The sequence below is a fragment of the Leptidea sinapis genome, chromosome 21 (genome assembly GCF_905404315.1).
Source record: "Leptidea sinapis chromosome 21, ilLepSina1.1, whole genome shotgun sequence".
Taxonomy (NCBI): Eukaryota; Metazoa; Arthropoda; class Insecta; order Lepidoptera; family Pieridae; genus Leptidea; species Leptidea sinapis.
Window position 1 is genome coordinate 3646291 of NC_066285.1, and position 25658 is coordinate 3671948.

The 25658-nt window shown below is 38.8% G+C and overlaps 1 protein-coding gene across 1 annotated transcript in view; it reads left to right on the forward strand.

Moving 5' to 3' along the window:
• The window catches only part of LOC126970511 (putative transcription factor capicua), a 34295-nt gene that overhangs the window by 3071 nt on the left and 5566 nt on the right, over positions 1–25658 (forward strand). The window contains exons 2-16 of the mRNA XM_050816462.1: positions 3488–3627; positions 5262–5441; positions 11099–11200; positions 11472–11597; positions 12518–12681; positions 12964–13070; positions 13336–13653; positions 13945–14085; positions 15787–15904; positions 16220–16317; positions 17236–17425; positions 18275–18411; positions 19160–19315; positions 23720–23901; positions 24979–25099. Of these exons, the coding sequence (XP_050672419.1) occupies positions 3502–3627; positions 5262–5441; positions 11099–11200; positions 11472–11597; positions 12518–12681; positions 12964–13070; positions 13336–13653; positions 13945–14085; positions 15787–15904; positions 16220–16317; positions 17236–17425; positions 18275–18411; positions 19160–19315; positions 23720–23901; positions 24979–25099 (2266 nt within the window). The 5' untranslated portion in view covers positions 3488–3501. The remainder of the gene's footprint in view (positions 1–3487; positions 3628–5261; positions 5442–11098; positions 11201–11471; positions 11598–12517; positions 12682–12963; positions 13071–13335; positions 13654–13944; positions 14086–15786; positions 15905–16219; positions 16318–17235; positions 17426–18274; positions 18412–19159; positions 19316–23719; positions 23902–24978; positions 25100–25658) is intronic.

Genomic DNA, 25658 nt, shown 5'->3' on the forward strand with positions numbered 1-25658 from the left:
AGCAACGGTAACCAGTATTGTTGTCACCTAGTAACAGTCGCTCGTGCCGCTGCTGCGGGCCGCGTCCCCGCCCGCCGCCCCCGCGCACCCGGCCTCGCCGCGCACGCCCCGCACGCCGCACACGCCGCAGACCCCGCACACGCCGCACACGCCGCACACGCCGCAGACCCCGCACACGCCGCACACGCCGCACGTCAAGACCGAGGAGCAGATCAAGACTGAGAGCAACGGTAACCAGTATTGTTGTCACCTAGTAACAGTCGCTCGTGCCGCTGCTGCGGGCCGCGTCCCCGCCCGCCGCCCCCGCGCACCCGGCCTCGCCGCGCACGCCCCGCACGCCGCACACGCCGCAGACCCCGCACACGCCGCACACGCCGCAGACCCCGCACACGCCGCACACGCCGCACGTCAAGACCGAGGAGCAGATCAAGACTGAGAGCAACGGTAACCAGTATTGTTGTCACCTAGTAACAGTCGCTCGTGCCGCTGCTGCGCGCCGCGTCCCCGCCCGCCGCCCGGTAATTCAGATAAATTTAGTACTTTTATTCTATAATCGAACTTCTATTGAACACCCAACCCGTAAGTTCTTCGTTACGCGATAAATAAATAAATAACAAATTTTATTTGTCAAGGTTATACGACCACAGAAGCAAATATACAATTACTATATGTATATCGTTCTTGAATATGAACATCGCAATTTGACTTCTTTGGCACGTCCTGGGTAGGCAAGCTTATAACAGTTCGAACTGACAACTACAGCTGTCACGAATTAAACCAACGAAAGAAATTATACCTATACTCGGAAATGTAATTCGAGATCAAAACTGTAAACAAAGAAATATCATTGTCAAAATGACAATTCAGAGATTAATAACATTTTCCTCGGTAATTTAATAATAAACTTATTTTGATTAATAATACATAAAACGTAAATATATATTATGTTTACCTCTTTTTACGATGTCTAGTAACTGAGCTTTATTCATTATTTATATTTTTAGATATGAGCTATTCAAGAATTTGCCCTTTCCGTCGGGCAGTTGTCGGGTTCAATTCTAACCTTAGTAGGGGGACATTAAAACAAACACCGAATTGGCTTTTAGCTTTGGCAGTATGCCCTACCACTTTTCATAATGAGCGAATTTTCAGTGTTTTTTTTGGACTCAAACATTAATAATGCTCCATCCACAAAACCGTTCTCGCTGCATGTATGAGATATTGTAAGACGCCTTCTTATTCTGATTCGAGCTTTTAAGCCTGTGATAAGGCACTCTAAGAAGGCTAATTTAGGAGTTTTAATTTGAGTATCAAACCACATCTTCGATGTTGCGTGACCTGTAAAAGTATTTACTATTATTAACTGTAATAATAAAATCTTCATATTGTATAAACGCAAAATTCACTTTGCACTTTTTTGCAAATATGAGATACATAATATACCGCTACATAAACATGTATATAGTATAGGTATATCTTATTAATACGCACCTTCATTGACCCATATTTATTATATAAACAAATAAAATATAGTTTAATATATAAACGATAAGCAAGAAGAGCACATTCGATCACGATAATCGTCAGAAGCCGAATGAACAAAACAATATGGCAACCAGGCATACCTGTCTAGTGACATGACAAATATTAACATTATTTACGTACCTATTTCTTCTGTAGACGAGCCAAATGTTTAGAGCTTCTATCTTATTGCCACTGTCAAAGCAATCAATGAATTTACAATTTAAATATTGGATGTATTTTATGCTATATTACAAAGAGAAAACGTTGTGCAATATTTAATTATATGTATATAGACTAAACTTTTAATTTTAAACTGATATTTTAGTACATTTAAACACGCACAATAAAAAATATATTATTTGTTGTTGGCAACACCATTGTTCACATTTTTGATCTCTAATTATATTTCCGACTACACATTATGATTTATGAGTACTATTATGACGTATCTCGTTCGCTGAGTGTCTGAGTTTTAACCTTATTGCGCTCCCATAAGAGTTTTGACATCGCACATGACGTGATTCAATATTGTGAGATATAAAATATGACATTTCCGGAAATAAAAATATATTGTTCAGTAATCAACAATGATAGCGCCATTTTTTTAGTTGTGTTTTCGTGTACTTTATATCACGAGCGGGAAGTATAAAGCTAATTACATTAGTTATTTGTTTTGTGTTGATTTGTTTATTGTTAATTATATTTAGTGTTGAAAAAAAAATAACTTGCTGTGTGTTTTGTGTTTAAAATAGGTAACTAGTAAGGAATTAAAATATAATGGAGAAATTCCAGTGTCAGGATTGTGGCGAAAATACGATTTGTTTACAGAAATTAGATTCGTATCCTTTTGCACACTTTTCGTTCGGAAATAGAATAAAAATTGTTTCTCTTAATAGATCAATGCCAAATATTAGTTTAACTCAACAAAAAGGTAAAACTATGAGATATTTCAACACCCAAGTATTACGAAAAATACACTTGGCTAGCTGGATGCCACCATTCCAATTTATTGTTCTGCTTTCCTTGCTGTATAATTTCTACAACGAAGACCGTGTGGAATGATACTGGTTACGGTGACTTGAATAATTTGATAAATCTTGCAAAAAATATGTTCAATCTGACAGAACGGCACAAAAATGTTGGTAAGTTAACCTATATTTATCCTTATAATCTTAATCGCAACTACGACAAGTTAGGCTTCCAGTGCATACCGCGCTGGAAAACCAATGCACTCCCCTGCGTAGTAATCACATAGAGTATGCGAACTCGAGACATGGGAGCTAGTCGAGACTCGCCAAACATATGGATAATCTATGCTTGTCAATTGGATGTAATTCCAGAAAAACATTCCAAACCACAATCATGTCGGAATTGGGACACAACATACAATTCATATTTACGGGCTGACAAAAAAATGGCAGACCTACTGTCACTCTTTAAATAACATCATGACTTAGTAGCCCAACCCACATGTATGGAATACACTAATATATATTTAACTTTAAACACGAATTTCTTAAAATGTGATGTTTGTGGCTTGGAACGTTTTCAGGTACTACATCCAATTCAAGAATAGGGAATCAGTCATCATTGCGATCGTAGAGACCTTTGTCCAGCAGTGGACGTCTACCTGGCTGAGATGATGATGATAAAATCACACAATGTGAATTAACTATCATTTAAATAACAGTTTCATAATAAATGTTTCCTTCCGCGGTGTTTCCATGTCAATAGGACAAACGTACCTTATCTACAACTAAAAATGCGTACAACTATATAGTAATGACCCCGAATGCTCATTTGTCATCCTTTTCTAGAAAAAAAGGAGTGAACACAAAAAAAAAATATTGAACATTAAACACCAAAAGCTAAATTTGCATTTTACTAATTTATTTTTAGATATTTCTTCATGTTCACCGTCAAATAGTAACATAACTGACTCAACTTCGTCGCATCATTGCAGATACTGTGACGTCAATGTGCACCGACGAAGACGACGAGGTGTTTGAGTGCGAAGAGACGGTGACTTCGGGCCCCGAGGCCGGCACCAACCGTCGCTCGCACAGCCTATCCTCGCTCAACCAGACCGGCGCACCAGACAAGGTTAAAAGGCTTGAAATTGATTCCTTTAGAATTCTTTTTGATGTCATTTCCAACAGACTAAATGGCGCTCTGATTGAGAAGAAGCGCCGCAAGAAACTCTCCCAGCATTCTTTTTTTGCGCTCTTTTTAATTAAAAATAACTTACACGATTTTTCTATTTATATTCGGTTCCGTACCTAACTGATAACCAAAGAATAAAAAACCCTATCAAAGAATATGTAATACAAGTACAGAAGGCTCACTCCGCAAAATCAATTGTATATATAAATAGTGACTCTTGCAGTCAATGACGACGTGTATAGCCGAGTGGTGAGCGATCCTACCTACTAAGCTAGAGGTCCCGGGTTCGAATCCCGGTAGGTGAATGCATTTATATTATGAATATGGATGTTTGTTTCCGAGTCATGGATGTTTAAATGTATTTATGTATGTTTAAGTAAGTATATTGTATTAAATATATCATTGTCTTGTAACCCATAACACAGGCAATATATGCTTAATTTGGGGCAAGATAATTTGTGTAGAAAGTGTGTCAATATTATAAAATAAAATAAGGTGTAATTGTGATCCCACAGCGCTATTAACTTACATTTTTATTCACCTAGAAGCTGCCTCTCTTTGTCTTGTGTTTTTTACCTAACCTTACCTCTTTTTCAAATTCATATATTTTTATTCTAAATAGGATATGATATCACTTATTAGTAGTCAAAAACTACCACTAATTCCAAAAAGTATGCCTCAGTCCTGAGAAGAACGGGCGCAACAAACTCAGCGGGCTTATTTTTTTTTCATAAAAAATATGGTTACAAAGTAATATCGTACTATTAAACTTATGATTTAAAGGCCTGAGGGCGGTCGCTCCATTCCTAATCTGTGTCATTATATCATTAAGAAAGTCATGTTTGTATTTTATAGTAACCTTTACAACACAAACGTTTTTTAACAATTCTTTTGAATTTTGTAATACATTTGTTTTGATCATTTTCTGGGATCTTGTTGTAAAAGCATATACATTGCCCCACAAAAGATTTACTAACTCGACTAAGCTGAGTAGTAGGCATTATAAGTTTGTCTGTTTGTTCTGTTAGTCTGTTCATCATTATGGTTATGACAGTTTCTAGCAAATTCGCTTATGTGCCTATGTACATAACATTATCAAGAATATATTGAGAAGCATCAATCAAGATGTTTTCTTTAAATTTTACTCTCAATGATTCCTTTGGTTATAGATAGCGCGAATAGTCCTCTTCTGAAGCATAAAGATTGTATTAATATAGGCAGCGTTGCCACACAGCACTATACCATAGGACATAATACTATGGATATAAGTAAAGTTAAAATAAATCGCGCCGTACCTATGTCAGTCAATTGTATAATCTTTCATCTGAAATTATTTCTGAAAAGGTAGTTTTCAACAATAATTTCAGATGGAAAATTGCAACACGCCCCAATGTTTACTACATACATACATACATACATACATACATGAATATAAAAGTTGATTACTTTTTTAAGACCTGATGCGTGTAACGGAATTAAAGATTACTTATATCCTCAATGTTACCCGTGACCATATAACTAATTCTTAAAAAAAGTGAATCACACAATGCTAATGTAAGCGTTTCCCCACACAGAAGGAACGTCGCATCAGGCGGCCGATGAACGCGTTCATGATATTTTCGAAGCGACACCGCCAGATGGTGCACCAGCTGCATCCCAACCAGGACAACCGCACCGTCAGCAAGATCCTCGGCGAGTGGTGGTACTCGCTCAAGCCCGACGAGAAGCAGAAATACAATGAGCTGGCCAGCGAGGTGAGTAACACTTTTAATGGGAATGAGGCTGACATCTAGATCATCCTTAGCTTAGACTTTGCTTACTGAAACTTGCTGACTGTAAGCTTAATCTTTCATTTTATTATCAGTTTTTATAGTCATTTGACAGCTGAAAGTATATTGAGATTAAGCTAAGGCAGCCCAATGCAAAAGTCAAGTTCGCATTTTTAAAACAATGAGCTAAGTATCAGTGAAAAGTAAAGGTATCGACGGGTTATTTTCCACAACTGTGCCCCTATTTTACCTGAAAACAACTTGGGGTTAAGCCCTTGTAAGACCAGTGTGAGTTGGTAAAATTTACTCAGAAACTTTGAATTTATTCGCAGGTGTGTAGGACTTACACACACACACACACTACGTCATCGTAATGTTATTGTTTAGAATGGAATGAAATAATATTTATTTACGATAGGGAGTGACAATAACATAACATATTCCAACAACACTTGGTAAACGTCGAAAAGCTACATCATTTTGGAAAGGGGCATGACATGAGGAAAAGAACTAATAAAAATCTCCCAGCCCACCTTTTAAATCATATAACAACTTAGCCTATTTAATTTAATATTATACAATTTTAGTGGCCTGCGCAGAACCAGGCAAGAACCATGCATTATCATACCATATATAATCTACTATACTATAGTAAGCTTTCTTTGTCAAAGAAGCTTTAATATATTTCTTGAATTTGTGCACAGTGAGTCCTAGTACACTTTCACCGTACGAGCTTCGAATAACTTACATATTTATTCGAAAATCGATAACACACAATGCTTGTTTTTTTTTGTATCACAACGGTCTAAGTTGTAGCGTGAGATACGATGTGCATGTAATTATCGATACATAAAATAAAATAATTGGATAAAATTGGAGTTTCTCTTTGTAATATTGAAATAACCGTTTTTTACTACATGTATATACTATGAATATATATACGGTACATACACAATAATAACATTTTTTGCATTTTTTGTGTGTCTGTCTGTTTGTTCCGGCTAATCTCTGAAATGGCTGGACCGATTTTGACGGGACTTTTATTAGCAGGTAGCTGATGTAATAAAGAGTAACTTAGGCTACGCTTATTTTAGAAAAAATCTTTTATTTTAGAAATATAAAGTAATGTTGCAATGTCCAAGAAACGGTCTAACTCTAAAAATAATTTGTATGGCAAAACAATGTTGGCCGGGTCAGTTACTAAAATAAATAATAATAAATAACACTGGCTATACTAGTGCATCACTATTTTGCAATAGCAATTGGTGTGGTGTGTGTGTGACGAATATTACAGAAATACTTAGGTAAAAAATACTTTTTAATGGAAAGAAAGGAAACCTCGTGTCATTGTAACTATATTTTTATTTAAAAAAAAAATCACTCAGTTCAAATGCTTTACTTGTCACCAGAACAAACCAGTAAATACGTGTTTAGATTTAGTACTAAGAACCAACATTTATTTATTTATTTATTTGGAAACAAATACAGATACATCCTTAAACATAAAGTAGATAAAGTAAAAATAGAAATATGGACACAAGGATGTCTCCTTCAACAGTTTCACTAAGTACACTTAATATTTAAATTTACACTTACATTACACTTAGTTGCAGACAACCAGTTGATAAATAAATCTAACATAATGCATGGTAGACATTGTTACAATTTAGATGAAATTACGTGATTTCTAACTTACTCTGTTTGTGCCAGGATTTGTTTTATTCTGAGTTTGTAAGTTTTAGAGGAACACGAAAACATATCTACATCATTAAATCTAGAGTTATGGAGAGCAAACATTCTGTGCAGTGGCGTACGTATACCAGTATTTGTCCTGGTTTTTGAGAGATGAAATAAATTATTAGAGCGTGTAGCACGGGCTGGTATATGAAAATCGATTAACTGAAGCAATTCTGAGGATATGATTTCACTCGTACATATTTTTCTCAGAGTGTCTAATTCAATTAAACTCCGTCGCTGGCTTAATGAAAGAATATTAAATTGTTTTAAGAGATTCTTGTAGTGGTATCGACGTCCACCCAAGCGAAAGTTTAGGATACGCAAGAATTTCTTTTGTATCATCTCGACCTGATGGTCATATACCTTATACAGCGGATTCCATATTGGGGTGACATATTCAAGCTGAGACAGCACAAGTGTTCGAAAAAGACACATATATGTATCTTTATTTTTAAATGCCTTAGAGACGCGTGTAATAAAGCCTAACATACGATATGCATTATTCGCTATGTGATCAATGTGGTCATTAAGTGTCAACTTGGCATCAAGGTATACCCCAAGATCACGAATACAGGTAACTGTTTCAAGTTCTTGATCGCCTAGTGTAAATCTCGTTTCAATTTTATTTTTGTTTTTCGTAAAAGAGATATGCTTACATTTAGTGTAACTTAAAAATAGTTTGTTACTTTTGCAATAGACATCTAACCTATTCAAGTCTTCCTGCATAAGCAGGACATCATTGAAGTCAACAATATGGGAATACAATTTTAAATCATCTGCATATAATAAAAACTTACAAGACTTAAAGCAATCAGAGATGTCGTTAATAAAAAGTGTGAAAAGCAATGGACCAAGTATAGAGCCTTGAGGTACGCCTGACGTTACGTTAACTGTAGGGGAGATGAAACCATTAATAACTACCGATTGTACTCGGGCACTTAGGTAAGCAGCAAACCAACGCAAGAGGTTACCTTTTATACCGTTGTATGATAATTTTTTTAGTAACAGTAGGTGGTCCACCTTGTCAAATGCCTTTTGGAAATCTGTGTAGACTGTTTCAATTTGGTTTTTATTGTCAAGGCCTTTAAATAAATAATCAGTAAAAACAAGAAGATTTGACAAAGTAGATCTGCCAGCCACGAAACCGTGTTGCTGTTCTATGATTGTGTGTTTTAGCTTAGTGTATACGACTTGGTGTACCAATTTCTCAAAAATTTTTGGAATAGATGACAGTATAGAGATCGGACGATAATTTGCGACTTGATTTTTTGCTCCTGCTTTAAATATAGGCGTAATATAAGCTATCTTCCAGATACTAGGAAAGTAACCAGAGGATAAACATTTATTAAAAATAATTTCCAAAGGAATAGATAGCGTTTTGCAAGTACGCTTTAGAAAAACCGGATGAATGTTATCAGGACCGGCGCCTTTATTGGGGTCGATATTTTGGAGTGCTGCTAAAATATTGGGTCTGTGGAGACGTACATTGTCAATTAGCGGAGTATGATCGGCGTCGCAACTTATATTTTCAAATTGGTCAATACTATATGCTCCATCGAAACCGGGTTCAAAGACTGAGTGAAAATATTTAGAGAACATATCAGCTATGAATTTAGGATCATCAGATTCGACACCGTCATACCACATTAAGCGAGGATAACCTGAGTTAGACTCTTTTAAAGAAGATGCATATTTCCAGAAAAATTTAATATTATTCTTCAAGGAGTTTTCAACGTTGTTAATGTACTTATTATGACATGTAGTAAGAAGCAATTTAACTCGTTTACGTAATAGTGAAAATTCCTGATAATCACGCAGGTTTTTGTAAGATTTCCAACGGGCCCATATTTTGAGTTTGCGTTTTAAACATTTTATTAAAGGTTTAGAGAACCAGGTGGGGAATTTAGATGAACTAATTTTGGCAAAAGGAACATGAGAGTTGATGATTATTTGAATTTGTTTGTAAAAGACATTCACGGCTTCTTCGGCTGAAAGAGAAGATAGGAGAGAAATCCAGTCCACTTCTTCTATTGCGCTGTTAATTAGATAATAGTCTGCTTTATAATAATTCCTTTTAATGTTAGCAATACAGGGCATAATATTATTATTTAAAGTATTTATACTACACGATATGTCCAAAGGTGGGTGATGAGGTACCGTATTAAGCAAAGGATCATCCGAACGCTCGATACGGTTTGTTAAAGTAGATAATACTAAATCAAGGAGTCTTCCATTTTCATTTTGAATAATATTGGTTTGTCTTAAATTCATAAAGGACATAGTGTATATTAGTAGTTTAGATGGCTCGCACCCGGTGGAGAACAATAAAGTGTCTTGACAAATGGAAGACCAGTTCAGATGAGGTAAGTTAAAGTCTCCAATTATAAGAAAATTTTGGTAACGTGCACTAGAATATACATCGTGAAGTTTATTAAAATATTGGTTATATAAATTGTTGCTAGCGGCCGGTGGAACATATAACACATTTAATAACAGTCCGGAGAGTAAAGGAAAGTATATATATATCTCTTCTAAGTTCTCAGCTTCAATATCTGGTATTCGGATAGCCTTTAGATATTTCCTTACCATTACTAATACGCCCCCTCCCCCTTTTTTACCAGACAGTGCCAGATTTCTATCACGTCGAAATAGTACATAATTATTATCATTATGAATTTCCTCATCTCGAATTGAGCCAGTTAACCAGGTTTCTACCAGTATAATTATGTCATAGTCGCAAGATAGCATATTGAGTCTTAATTCAGAAAGTTTGGTTTTAAGCCCTCCACAGTTTTGGTAAAATATAGTAAGGTTATTTGAGTTCATTTTTTAAGAAGTATATCATTTTCATAAATATTTTTAATTAATAATAATACGTTAACAATTCTTTTCAGTAGATAGTGAGCGTGTTCCTCCATGTGGTGAAGAATTATTATAATATATGAATCAAGTGTTTCTAATACAGTACATGATGTGTAGATGATTTTAAAATATTGTGGCAATAACAACCTTATAATAATAAAATTAAAACATAAATTAAACACCGTAAAAAAGGAAGTATAGTTGTAAAAGCGTACATAATTTAGTATCCCGGGACATAAAGTGAATTCTAATAAATAAAATTTGTACATTTTTCTTTCAGCTGATGTACATAAGCAATACATTAAATCATATTTAAGCTTAAGTAACCGTGTATCGTCATCACCTGAGTCTTTCCATAGCACGTATATAATTTTAGGTAATATATAGATATAACATCATTTTTATGATAGATAAAATCACTTTAAAACGCAAGATGACCCCTGAAATCAGATTTCCCTTGTGCAATGAAAGTTCATAATGACCTCTCGTCGCCCCATATTTTATTATTTACTAGCTGACCCAGCAAACGTTGTATTGCCATATAAAATAAAGGGAAAAAATCAAGAATGAAAATTTTTTGGGGTATAAAAAATAGATGACGACCGATTCTCAGTCCTAACAAATATTAAATCGTACATAAAATCTACCAACTATAGGTAGCTAAAATTATGTTTGTTATACCTTCTTAAAAAAAAGACAGAAAGATATAAAGATTCTAATTAGTTATTCATTTTAAACTATTCTTTCAATTTGATTTCTGAACGACGCGGGACACATCAAAGGAAAAACAATATTGTTGTTTTTATGTAATTCCGAGCATTTTCATATTTATTCACCTTTTAAACCTTCTCTGGACTTCCACGAATAATTCAAAACCAAAATTTGCCAAATTGGTCCAGCCGTTCTCGAGTTTTAGCGAGACTAACGAACAGCAATTAATTTTTACATATATTTGCGATATATATATATATTTATAGATTCATTTTTTATGTTGTCATTACCTTTCCAATAAATAGTTTAACTGAAAACGTTCGTGGTTCTAGGTGAAAGAGGCTCACTTCAAGGCGCACCCCGAATGGAAATGGTGCAACAAGGATCGACGCAAATCATCAAGCAGTAGGGACCCAACGGGATCTATGCCTCAGGTACGCGTAATTACGTAATAGGTACGAGTATGAGTAAGATGTTAAGTCTCATTTGCCCAGTAATTTCACTAGCTACGGCGCCCTCCAGACAGAAATACAGTAACGTTTACACATTACTGCTTCACGTCAGAAATAGGCGTCGTTGGTACCCATAATCTAGCCGGCATCTTGTGCAAAGGAGCCTCCCACTGGTAATAAATTGATGATAAATTGTTTTTTCTTTATTTATTTAATCGTAACTTATATGTGATTGTACTCTTCAAATATACAGAGCCCGCGCACGCCTTCCGAGCTGGTCATGAGCAGCGCTGTTTCCGCCGCCTGTGACGTCACGACGAGCACGTGCACGTACACGCAACTTCCGTCCCCGCATCATAGCGACGACGACCATCACGTGGTACGTTTGTAGTTTGTACGTGGCTGCTATGAAATACAAGGTCTCATCGCACGAGAGGTAAAAAAGTAATTCAAACGCGAGTAGGACTCGCACACGAAGGATTCACTTACGGCCGTTCCCAATACACTATCTACAGATAGAGATAAATTACTACCTTCTACTGTCTGTAATTAGCTGTCAATAATCTGAAGCTGTCCCAATATACCCGATAAGTCATTCTTATCGCCTTATATTAGGACGCGTGAATTTCAGTTTCCATACACACTTCTATCGCTGGTAAGCTATACGTCGTCTCATTAACAGACAGCGTTTATGGATAAGGTGAGTTACCGTTGATAGGTTTATTGGGACAGAAAAGTCAACGAGAGTAACGATTTTAATCTCAAGTAAGTGATAGACTGAATATTGGGAACTGCCGTTAACCATCATAAGAAATTTAACGTTAGAAAATGATTTCTTCAAGTTATATTTGAAAACTCAAGAAATCTTATATTAAAGTTAATATAGATTTAGAATTATTTTACTGTTCAACATTTATTGACTGTTCGCCATGATGAAACGTGAGACATATCGAACACATATACAAATAAAAATAAATACACATAAAAATCTTGAGAGTTTACTCTAAAATACAATATGAAATAGCAAATAACTGATTCTTTTGTTAGAATTGCAACAAAATTTTTAGGCCCAATTTACTTCACCTAAATTTTTTTAAAAATCAATCCAACTTAATTAAATTACCAAAAACAAACTTACAGGGTATTTTTTCGCATTTATTTTAAATAAAGCAACGGTTTTTACATCCCTTTAAACATTTATATACGCAAATAATTTAATCAAAACTAGTAATAAACCACAAAAATACAATGGTTTTGTTGTACATGATGGTTCTAAATTTTGTTTTGTTATTTTGACAGGTAACACAAATACCAGAAGATAATCATATGGTACAGCAGAGCAGCACAGAAATAGACCTGAAATGCGGCGAGAAAGTGAACGATTCGGACTCCGAGGGTGTGGACACGAGGGAGTTTCTCACTCACCACGACCACACCAGGCGACCCAAGGCCATCAAGGCTAGGTATGTTGTGTAATTTATAAATATCATAGCTGTTTCACCTGATTCCTGCCGCCGAATGCCATCTACGCACGGCACCCACAAATTAGGATATTATCCCCACCATGTGGATGTGTGGCGGTCCCACAGTTTCACTTTAGAATTGATATGATTTGGAATATTGTCTACCTTACACTTAATCCGAAATGGAGAATTTTTAAATTCCTACTGTCATCTTTGTCTTTCGATAAATACAAATCGGCTATTGCATAAAATATAATTAACTGAGCGTTTGTTTGTACACAGGGCTGGCTCCTCCGACAATCTCTTGGGTATCACAGCTTCAAGTCCTGGCGGTTCCAAAGTGTTCCAGCCAACTGGCGGTGCCTTCAAATCTATGCACTCTGATAGTGGTGAGTGTGTTTACTAATTTGCCAAACTTATTTTTTATTAATGTATATATGTAAGTATGTAATGTATACGGGATTCGAATGGTAATAATCTCTGGGGATAACGCCTCGGATGCTCTTAACCCTACGAGTATAATTAAGAGGCTCATGTGCAAGAGCTAAGGCATCCGCCTATGGACATCCGCAACACCAGAGGCAAGAAATGCGTTGGCGACCTTTAAGTTAGTATTGTCAGTGAGCTTTTGGTCTAATCGAGATTTATTCGCAGGCGACAGTCACAGAAATTGGACAGCGTTCACCGCTGTGAAGAACATGAGTCAACCTGCGACCCCCCACGCGGTGACGTCGCTCTCCCAGTCCAACCCTGGCCTCAGCACACAGACCAGCATGGCTCAGACTGCGCTGGATAACGCTATCGCCTCCATCATCAACTCGCCGACCGCCACTAGCGGCGTGCAAGTCATATCAACGGGCGTCTCGCATTCGATTAACTCTACTTCATCGATATCGACACCGAATTCGATCAGTAATGCGCTATTGAAGAGCGTCACGTTGGTGAAGAGGAACAATGGCGACCATGCTACAGGTAGGGTTAATAATCTGTATTCACTCTATAATGTTTTACATATAATATTTTGTATAAATTTTATTATATATCACCTTTACAAAAAAAAGTTATACTTCTTAACCTCTGCTTGTACTTAAAATTCTATATTACTCAGCGTTTCTCGGGCGCGCCGTGTGCCCTTAAACCCAGAAAAAAAAATGTAATATGTGTCAGTACGTCATAAAACTAATATTTATCACAAATTTGCGAAATAAATTATGAAATATAATGATGTTGCATGAATATTGAAGCATGTTTATTAATTTCCAGGTCCAATAACCCTGTCGGTGGACTCGTCCGGCAACCTGTTCATCAAGACGAGTCAGGTGAGCGACCCGCCCGCAGCCGACCCAAGCCCCGCCCTCCACTACGTGCAACTACAGCGGCTCTACGTGCCTTCCTTCACCCAAGGTACATTGTTTAACTACTCTAAAGGTCTTCGATAAATATTTCTTCAATCAATATATTGTAGTTGTGATTATATAGTCAAGAAATTATCGTATACCTAATATTTTTTTTTGTACAAATTCGAAATGAAGAGAGCAAATTCATTAAGAGGTGACTTTTTTTTAATATAGGTATAATTGTAGAGTATAGGTCTCATTGAATGGACACTGATCGTAGATAAGATTCGGTTTTGAATATCGTTGATTTTTAGATAGCAATATTTATTGAATCTAATATTTAGGGCGGTAAGGTTTAATTTGCATTAATATATGTGTATAAAATTACAACTACAACAGATCGATTGAGGTCAGTTTTAGTATAACTTTTGGATGAACTGGGATTCATTCGGAGGTCGGACACCCAAAAGATATTCATGGCGAACCCTATTGCTATAGCTCGGATGCCTATCAGCGAGTCTGTATTTTATGGAAGAGGAGGATTAACGAGCGTACGAGTAACCAGCTGTGCTAGGTGGTCACTGCGCCTGTATTTTTCTGCGAGACCAGAGGATTCGGGGAATTGTTGTAGGCCTTTTGTGTGTTCCATAGATTCTTGAAAATTGTGGAAAAATACCACACACTAATGTTGTTAATAATATTGAGTTTGTATCATGTCGAGATCTCGGCCTCTCAAAACACTCCCCGTGATATACTCGTGAGTAGAGACTCACATCTAAGCTAATTTCTAGGCAACACCAAGCGATCATGTTGTATACATTGTGTACGTTGTCTCATAATCTACAATAGTTGACAGCTGAAAGTTGTGTATTACTATTGCCGCTATAACAACAAATAATAATAATCTATATTAAGGCCAACAAGAGGAGATAAAAAATGTAAACAATGTTTCAAAAAGGGTTCACAATATTTTCATCGGTATCTTTGAACATTGAAAAGAATTGATATATTTCAAAGCTTGTCTATAACTGCGAGACTGTGATTCCATAATTAAAATCAAGCAAAAATCAACAAAAAACTAACAGTAACGGATTAATAACAACAATAAAACTAAGTAAATACGGAAACGAAAAATACGTATCATTCAATTCAAACAGGAATGATCCTTTTCACAAAATGGCGGTTTAAATGTTGATAACTGCGGTTCTGACTGCGTTCCTGCACCACGAATTACGCAACGACAGCTATCGTCGACCAACTGACACCATTACTGCGTACGATAGGGACAGAGATAATAATTATTTATTAATTAATACATAATCCACAGCTCTTAAAAATATTTAATTAATACATATAAATATGATCTGACAGCCAAAGGGGATTAACATTTTAAGCAATAAACACAGTAAAACACCATGAATGTATTCGGATAGATGCTAGTCAGTATACAATTATATGCGTGTGTGTGTGTGGGTGTGTGTATTCGTTTTAATGTGATAAAAACACAGGATTTAAAATATGAAAAGATACCTTACTAACATGAAATGAACTCTTAATAAGATCATAAATTTGTGTTTCAACTAATATTGCTTGCTTATTGCAGTGTAACTCAGTAGCGGTCCGTTTGTTTACATCCTTTATCTCACCTCGCTGGCCTTAGTATAGACAGCGAACTCTAATTCGGCCGTCAAACAAACATACAAAAAAATTGTTTCCTTTCTCTGATATTGAAACAAATGTTCATGAATACAACTTCAAATTGTTACAGAATCAGAAGCGAACAAGAACTCGCGGGAGAATGTGACTCCGCAGAGCGCGCCCTCCGTCATCGTGTCGCAGAATAACAACAGCCTCAACAACAACACAATGCCGCTCAAATCTAACACGTACGTATATTTTGTTAAGTTCGTTTTTACATTGCTCTTTTTGCTTCACATGAGTGTGGAACATGCACAAGCTGACTATTTTAAGTAAATCACCTACGCATTATCCCCTGCCGCACCGATGGCTTATGAGTCTGTGGGCAGCCAGAATCTGAGGAACGCACTTAATCGAATGGCATGTATGAATGAATTCAAATGAGTATAAAAATATTCAATAACGTTTCAAGATTGCCGCGGTGATCAATTATCATCAGGCAACATGTTAGTTTGTTCTCAAATAAAAAAAATAACCGATTGTTTTGTTCACTCGACAAACAGCGAGTGGGAGCAGGAAAGCGACACGCCTCGTCCCTTCCCGCTCGCTCCAACACCGGCTCAACTCGGCCGAGCGCCGCTACAGAAGAGGCTCAGCAGAGGTATGGGACTATTATCACATTGATGTACTATCAACAACTAGACTCACATTCAAGCTCAAAAATTGTCTGAAGCAAACTCTGCCTACTCGTCTATTAGGCAGAGTTTTCGTTCAGTTGTGTTTCGACCGCCGCCACGCAATGACAAAGTGTTCAGTGAAAATCTGTCCAAATAACAGCATCTCCAAACTTATTTTTTTTTTATGGAATAGGAGGACAAACGAGCGTACGGGTCACCTGTTGTTAAGTGATCACCGCCGCCCACACTCTCTTGCAACACCAGAGGAATCACAGGAGCGTTGCCGGCCTTTAAGGAAGGTGTACGCGCTTTTTTTGAAGGTACCCATGTCGTATCGTCCCGGAAACACCACACAAGGAAGTTCATTCCACAGCTTTGTAGTACAAGGGAGAAACCTCCTTGTAAACCGCACTGTGGAGGACCGCCACAATTATTATGAATGGAGTGTCGTATTTTAAATAAGTACATCTTTAAATTGCTAAAACAAAATACATCCGCGACGAAATGTGCGCACGTCTTGCATCATGATTAAAGAGTTTCTTATGAGCGTATGCAATAGACTTTGAACATTACTGCCACGAAATAAGGTGTTATTTTGAATGAACATTTTAATGTTATCTATATAAGTTATTGTATACGGATATACAACACACTCGGACATCTTTAACGACCTTTTAATAGACTATTGGTAGTCTATTTGTTTATTGTACGTCAATGTATTTTCACTGTAGTTTTATCTCATAGTATTATAATTTTGAACGCAATTGGTGTAATAAAAACCAAAATAGTAACTTACAAAATGATTTCATACGAATTAAAAAATATTTATAGCGCTTTTTACTTGATAATGCATTTTATAACCTTATTCGTGTGTGTGACTAAACTGCAATTCTTTTCACCAGGGACATCGACCGGTTCAACCGGCAGTTGTGAACAGATCGTTCCACGCTCAGAGAGCGGTGCGGTGCCGCACAACGACACGCAAACGGAAAACTCTGGGCCGCTCCCCTCGCCTAAGAAGATGGATAATCTGCCGAGCCCTTCGCTCAAGAAGAGCTTGTTCAAGAAGGGCAATGAGGATGGAAGAGACAAGTCAGTACCTTTGTGGGCTTGTGTAACTTGTCTGCTTTATTTGTTCTTAAATTCGTTTAATATAAAGAAGTTCATGCTTTTCATTTGCTTTTACAAAGATGTCATGGATGTTTTTATATTAGCCAAACTTTAAATACTAATTGAAAAGTTAAAGAAAAGCAGAAGACTGAAGAAGTTACCTTTCACTTTTGTGGTTTTATGGGTTGAATGTAGCGGGAAATGTTGTACGATCCTTATATTATAGATATAATATAAGGTTACAAATGTTCCTTACTCGTGTGATGCGTTGAAAACTTTTGTAACATCACTTTACGTAGATATAAATTATATGTAAAACTTTGAAGCTGTAAATATTAATTTCAAAGAGTGGCAATGGGTTTCTTGCCTCTTCTTTTACTGAAGCTTAACCTTTTCTAAAGTGTTGGTGGGTACATAAGTGGATAGCTTTGGACATTCATGTGTATCATTTCTTTAATAAAAATGTATAAAGTGGTTTGATTGAATATGTGGAAATGTCAAACGGACAGATTAGTACTCAGGTGAGACTTACCTGTCATCGTTTTTACTAGCCTACCTATCTGATAGGCCCATGGACATCTGCAATACCAGAGATCAGATTTTTAGAAATGTAGATTCTACCGAGGTATGGTTTAGCTTGAAAGTGACCGTCGTCTGGATTCGGGAATACTGCATGCGGCATCCGATTACAAACTGTCTGTGCAAGGCTAGCATGTACATGAAATTCTGGGAGTAAAATTTCTAATTTTTTGCTTTTTTCACTGATGCAATGCGATGGTGGGACCTAGTTACATTAAAATCCTTTTTTTTATTGTTGTTCTGTTTGTGCAGGGTACTGGAGACAGTGAACTTCGAGCACAAGTTCAGTTCACTCCCGCAGTTCAAGCCCGAGGCGTGTAGCCCCGGGGGCGTGGTCCCGCGCAGTCCGCAGATCTACGCGCTGCGGAAGAAACACGCGAACATTGCGGGTTAGTGGCACACGACAAACAGATAACAAATAGATGTTATGATTATTTTTAAGGATACATTTAAGGTTTTAGCGAATCCGGCTATATTGTACCTGGAAATAAATATTCAGTATATGCTTGCTAGGTTTCGTGTCCTTTGGTTATATTGTCTAAAAGCCTAAGTGCAAATCTAAGTCTTAAGAGCAATAATAATATAATAAGAGCATTTGAAAAACATTTAACTATAAACCATCAGAATGGCAAAGTAGAAATGTACAGGTCTTGACAACAGGGGCCACGAAAAAGGGTCAATAACAGTAATACTGGTTTACACCGAACAAAGGAAGCGAGGTAAGCGCACACGAAGATGGTTTAATGAATTAAGGGCGCGGCAGGTAGTATGTGTCAAGGTTGGTTAGTGACTCAGAATTGTCACAGTTGGAGGAGGGCCTTATCGTAAGAAGCACACAGACTTGTTGAGGTTGAAGGTTAGTTTCAGTTTTACTTAACAGTCTGAATTTAAATATTTTTTATTCAAAATAGGATTTAAATTCACTTAATGATCGTCAAAAACTAGCACCCATTTGAAATTGTGTGCCTCCGACCTGAGAAGAACGGGCGCAAGAAGCTCATAGGGCTTTTTCTTATAAAAGGCTTCATTATTATTTGTTTATTTCATACTTTAATCGTTTTAATCACCGTAATTTTTTTATTTTATTTTTCTTCTATCTCGGTTTCAATTATAAGTATTAATGAAACATTTCCACAGATGAAGAAACCACTGTGATCACGCCCCAGGTAGAAGCGGAAGTGATGAACGGGAACGGAATCCCGACCCCGCACTCGTTCGGGACGCCGCATACAACCACTAAGCTTGTGGGGAACACGTTCTTCGGTCCCGACTTCAATATTGATAGCTTTAGAGGTGAGTTGCATTAGTGTGTCTATGCTTATAAATAAATTGAGCTGTTTGAAGATGACAGCATTCTACTAAATGTATTTGAATGTTTACATGGAATTAATGCCAGTATATCAATTCAAACATTTGTGATTGTTCGTACCGGCTAATTAACAAAACGGCAAAAACATGTTTTTATTTATTGAATTGAAAAATAAAACCACTGTTAATGCGAACAAAATACGATATAATATTTTTTATGGGAAAATATTTAATGTTCAAAATAATCTTTTTGTTCTTTAAAAAATTATTGCCAGTATAAGGATTGAAACAGGCATTTTCGAAATGGAAAATTCGCCACGGCCAATCAAATGAAATGTTTTAGAGACTACACATTATTATGGCATTATGAACAGCAACAAGCGACAGCTTAAAAGCGACCATAAATCTTAAACATGTGGATTTTAAGCTCGCGAGTAATTGACGGCTTGTGATCAGCTCTGATGAAGTCAGAAACATTCCTTTACCGCTTGTGTGATCGAGCTATATTGTCGCCGCATGGCTCTAAAATAACCCGGCATCTTACTTTCGCCGTTCTACCCTTAGAGTGTTTATATTTCATATATTATATAAGTCTAAACAATTAGTTATGTTTTTAAAGTGATAACACTCACTTCTAGGATTAATACACAAATAAAATTTTATTTGTGTATATAAGTCTAGTCAATAGAGTGATTTATGGAAATTGCGTAAACTTCAATAATAACATTACCTATGTTCACAAAAAATACTAGCTTTTTTTTTACATGTTTTTCAATTAATGTAAATATTTTATTTTACTAATTAAGTACAATTTTTTTACACGCAGTAAGTACTGCGGCGTGTGTGATGTAACAATATTTTTTTTAATGGAAAAGTAGGTCAAACGAGCGTACGGGTCACCTGGTGTTAAGTGATCACCGCAGCCCATATTCTCTTGCAACATCAGAGGAATCAGGAGCGTTGCCGGCCTTTAAGGAAGGTGTCCGCTATTTTTTTTTGAAGGTACCCATATCGTATCGTCCCGGAAACACCGCAAAAGTAAGTTCATTCCACAGCTTTGTAGTATGTGGAAGACAGCTTCTTGAAAACCGCGCTGTGGTAGACCGCCACACATCCAGATGATCCTAACTTGTGGCGTGTCGTGCGAAGGTTGATTCAGCGGCAGGAATCAGGTGAACCAGTGGGGGGCTCCTTTGCACACGATGCCGGCTAGATTATGGGAACCACAACGGCGCCTATTTCTGCCGTGAAGCAGTAATGTGTAAGCATTACTGTGTTTCGGTCTGAAGGGCCCCGTAGCTAGTGAAATAACTGGGCAAATGAGACTTAACATCTTATGTCTCAAGGTGACGAGCGCAGTTGTAATGCCGCTCATAATATTTGGGGTTTTTCAAGAATCCTGAGCGGCACTGCAATTGTATCAATTACCATCAGCTGAACGTTCTGTTCGTCTCGTCCCTTATTTTCATATAAAAAAAAGTGAAACAGCTTATATATTGATAAAAAATCCCAACAAATATGGAAGCGGTCCTTCAAAAGATATTACCCCAGGAGGGTGCCGGCTCTACCAGAGCCGGAGAATCCCTCCCCGAGCATTCTCGCTTGGGCTGCCCCTCGTATTCTGGGAAGGGCACAGTACCGCGCATATCTAAGGACAAACAGGGCAGCAACACCACGGCACCCCGCTCCACGCTTAATGTGGACTTCTGTAATATCAGGGGAATTCACTCCAATTTAAACGCCGTCCACCACCACCTTGAGACGGCGCAGCCGGCCTTGTGTTTCCTCACGGAGGCGCAGATATCTCGACCTAGCGATACGTCATATTTAACGTACCCCGCGTACAAAATTGAGTATAATTTTATGCCTCATGCCGGGGAATGTGTGTACGTTAGGGAGGATATCTGCTGTCGTCGTCTCGGCAATTTTGAGGGTAGGGACCTGTCTACTCTCTGGCTCCGCGTAGATTTAGAGGACCGCGTCCGCATCTATGCGTGTGTCTACAGGTCCCATAGTGGTAACGCAGAAACGGATCACCTCATGGGCTGCGTTCAAGCGGCATTTGATGACGTGCTTGCACAGATCCCCTCCGCAGAAATCGTAGTCTTGGGTGATTTCAACGGCTCAATGCCGAATGGCTTGGATCACGTTCCACAGATTACGCAGGACGATCTGTGCATAATTTTGCATAGGCGTATGGTCTGTCCCAATTGGTTGAGTCGCCAACGCGGCTCCCGGATGTGGATAGCCAAATGCCGTCCTCATTAGATCTTCTGCTGACTACACATCCCGATAGTTACCAGGTCACCGTCGACGCCCCTCTCGGAACGACCATTGCCTGGTGTAGTGCCTATCCGACGCCAACGTCGGAGACCACGAGCGACCCGCCGCGTTTGGCACTACAAGTCAGCAGATTGGGATACGATGCGTTCCTTTTTTGCATCCTACCCTTGGGGCAAGGTTTGTTTCCCTTCGGATGATCTTAGTGCCTGCGCCGTATCGAACTTGGGTTGCGGCGCTGGGCTCAAAGGATCCGAACTGCAAAGTTCTGAAGAGGAAATATAACCGTGCCTCCAGATTTTTTAAGGGACAAATCGCCCGTGCGAAATTGAAGCACGTCGTCAAAATTGGCGAGCATCTTTCCAGTTACCCGACCGGAACACGCATGTTCTGGTCGTTGTCGAAAGCTGCTCTTGCTAACTTCAACCAGCCGTCCATGCCGCTGTTGCACATGAGGAATGACACCCTGGCCCATACGGCAAAAGAGAAATCCCATCTCCTGTGCACTCTTTTTGCCTCCAACTCGAATCTTGACGACAACGGAGAAACACCGCCGACCATCCCGCGGTGTCAGAGCTCCATGCCTGAAGTACAGTTCAGACAACTGTTAGGCGAGCTTTGTTTTCGTTGGACGTCAGGAAGTCGAGCGGGCCGGATGGCATTTCTCCAATCGTGCTTAGAACGTGTGCCCCTGAGTTGACGCCGGTGCTAACGCGTTTATTCCGGCACTCTTATTCAAAAGGCGTAGTCCCTGATTCATGGAAGTCAGCCCATGTCCATCCGATCCAAAAAAAGGAGACAGTTCTGATCCGGCAAACTACAGGCCTGTTGCTATTACCTCCCTACTCTCTCCGTCCGACCAGCAGTACGGCTTTCGCCATGGTCGGTCGACTGGCGATCTTCTGGTATACCTAACACATAGATGGGCGGCGGCTATTGAAAGCAAGGGGGATGGCCTGGCAGTTAGCCTGGATATAGCGAAGGCCTTTGATCGAACTTCCATCATTTGGGCTTCCCGAGAGCTTATGCAAGTGGACCTCCAGCTTCCTGAGCGCACCTTACAGGTCGTTGTCGACGGTTATTGCTCGATTCCCAAGCCCGTGAACGCTGGAGTGCCCCAAGGCTGTGTGCTATCTCCCACGCTGTTTCTTCTGCATATCAATGATATGTTGGACACCTCCAACATTCATTGCTATGCAGACGACAGCACTGGTGATGCCGTATACACGGGCCATGCAGGTCTCTCTCGGGAAACATCGACGAGTGCCGGGAGAAACTTGTGTCTTCTGTCGAGTCTTCTCTCGAGAAGGTCGTGGAATGGGGTAAGTTGAACCTTGTCTAATTTTACCCCCGGAAGATGAGTCTTCTGGGGGTTAAATTGTTTGCGCGTTTACCACTAAAAAAACCCCATTTGGAGGGCAAAGCCAAATTGGCTTCGAAGAAACTGGGCGTCATAAATAGAGCACGGCAATACTTCAAGCCGGCCCACATTCTCGCGCTCTACAAAGCGCAGGTCCACACACATGGAGTATTGCTGTCATTTCTGGTCTGGCGCACCCCAGTATCAGCTCGATCCATTTGACCGCGTGCAACGCTGAGCAGCTCGAATTGTCGGGGACTTAGCGCTCTCTGAACGGCTGGATCACTTGGCGTTGCGTAGAGACGTCGCTTCATTGTGTGTCTTCTACCGGATTTATCACGGGGAGTGTTCTGAAGAGATGTTCAACCTGATTCCTGCCGCCGAATTCCACTTTCGCACGACACGCCACAAGTTAGGATATCATTCCCACCATCTGGATGTGTGGCGGTCCTCCACAGTGCGGTTTTCAAGGAGCTTTCTTCCCCGTACTACGAAGCTGTGGAATGAACTTCCTTGTGCGGTGTTTCCTGGACGATACGACATGGGTACCTTCAAAAAAAGCGCGTACACCTTCCTTCAGGTCGGCAACGCTCTTGTGATTCCTCTGGTGTTGCAAGATAATGTGGGCGGCGGTGATCACTTAACACCAGGTGACCCGTACGCTCGTTTGTCCTCCTATTCCATAAAAAAAACTTAAAATAAATTTTCCTATTGACTCTGGTTTTGTAATGTGATACGTTGTGAAACAGTGTCGGAGAGCGTCGAGGACATGTCCCCTCGCACGCCTTGCTCAGCGGGAGGGCCGGGAGCGGGGGGAGCGCGGGGCGAGGCGGGCCACCGCCGCGTGCTGGAGCAGCGGCGCCACCTGGTGCTGAAACTGTTCCACGAGCACGGCATGTTCCCGAGCACACAGGCCACCACCGCCTTCCAGGTACTAATCAAATCAAAATGTGTGCGTGTAATCTATATGCGCGATTGAAGTAAAACTTAGTTATAATTAACAGGTACATCGTCGATTTCGTTTGTCCTTGTTTGTCCCACCTATTCTAGGACATCCAGTACATAACAAATATTCTTAAAAAGTTGAAAGACAAGAAGATTTAGTTTATACCATTAAATATATACTTACATGTAGAGCCGTGTTATCAATAAGTAATTTAATAAAAATAATTAAATTATTGATATCAATCATATCAATATAATGTTGTTATTGAATATCAACGAATATGGCTCTATGGGCTCGAACCTTTTGCCTGTCCGATAGACGAAGAAAAATAACGAATGTCGCAAATGTGAGACTGAGAACTTTTATTTATTATTATTACAAAGTAGTCATAAACGAACAAATACACTTGGAAATTATCAGAAAATATTACTGACCATTAAATTATAATGGTTAAAAATTATTTCAATTGACTTTTTTCTGACGGAATTACTAACGTTACTTCCGTAAGAAAAATATTCAGAGTTACCCCCAAGTCACGCCTAAAGAAGTTTTACTCCAATACGTATATTTCTCCCAATATGTAGTATACAGCAATACTTATTCTTAAAATGTTAAACTACAGTTGGGAGACAGGAACTAAAACTAGGTAGAACCTGTGCTATGAGTCTCCTGGCCCGGTACACTATACCTTTTACACATAAACACAGATTTTTACTTCATTTGAATTTGAAAACAATTTTAATTTTGTGAGGCCTTTCAATATATTTCTACACGGCTTTTCTCAATGTTAAGTCAAGTTACGAGATTTATTAGCCATCCTCCGACTATTGTACCAGACATTAGTTGTGTCAAAATCACCATGAAGTTTGTAGGTTAAGCGAGAACCTGGAATTGGTTTAATGTAACCCAAGCTTTATTTGTATTATGATTATAAAACTGTTAGTTCTCCGAACACTAGAGTAAATGATCGTTTTTGATGTATCTGCATGGACCTGACGTCACTAAGATGGCGCAACCCTGTATAAACGAGCAGCGATTAAAAATCTGTTAATATACTTCCAGGCTTCTCACACGGATATATTCCCGACGAAGGTATCGCTGCAGTTGAAGATCCGCGAGGTACGGCAGAAGTTGATGGCGCAAAGCAACCTTACGCCGCACTCCGAACTCAATACGCCAACCAGTAAGTTGTGTTTTTAATATCTAACACAGCAAACGAACTCACCTGATGGAAAATAATAGCGTCTATTTTTTTCGATCCCTTTCTATCTCGCTCTCTCCCTACTCTTGCTCCATGGCATAGCATGGCGTAGCATACGCATACAAGTGGCGCCAACATAGTGGCTTTACGAGGCAAAAAGTACTTGAAAAATCGTTGTGAAAACCAGACATCGACGTGATGCAGATGTAATTTCGGCTGTTGGTGTAACCTGAACAACTGCTTCTAACATTTACCGTAATATAATAAAATGCCGTATTATATTAGCAAGCGACGGCGAATTTATATTCATCTGCATTTATTTGAGTTTCGTTTCATTCTTTTTACTGCGGTTTCAAGGTTTCTCTGCCACATACAACTAAACTGATCGGAATATGTTGGATGAGGTTAGCGCAGGACCGATCACTATGGAGATCTTTGGGGAAGGCCTTTGTCCAGCAATGGATTTCTTCCGCCTGATATGATGACAACCAAACTGTGGAATGAGCTACTGTGCGCGGCGTTTAAAGGACGATACTACATG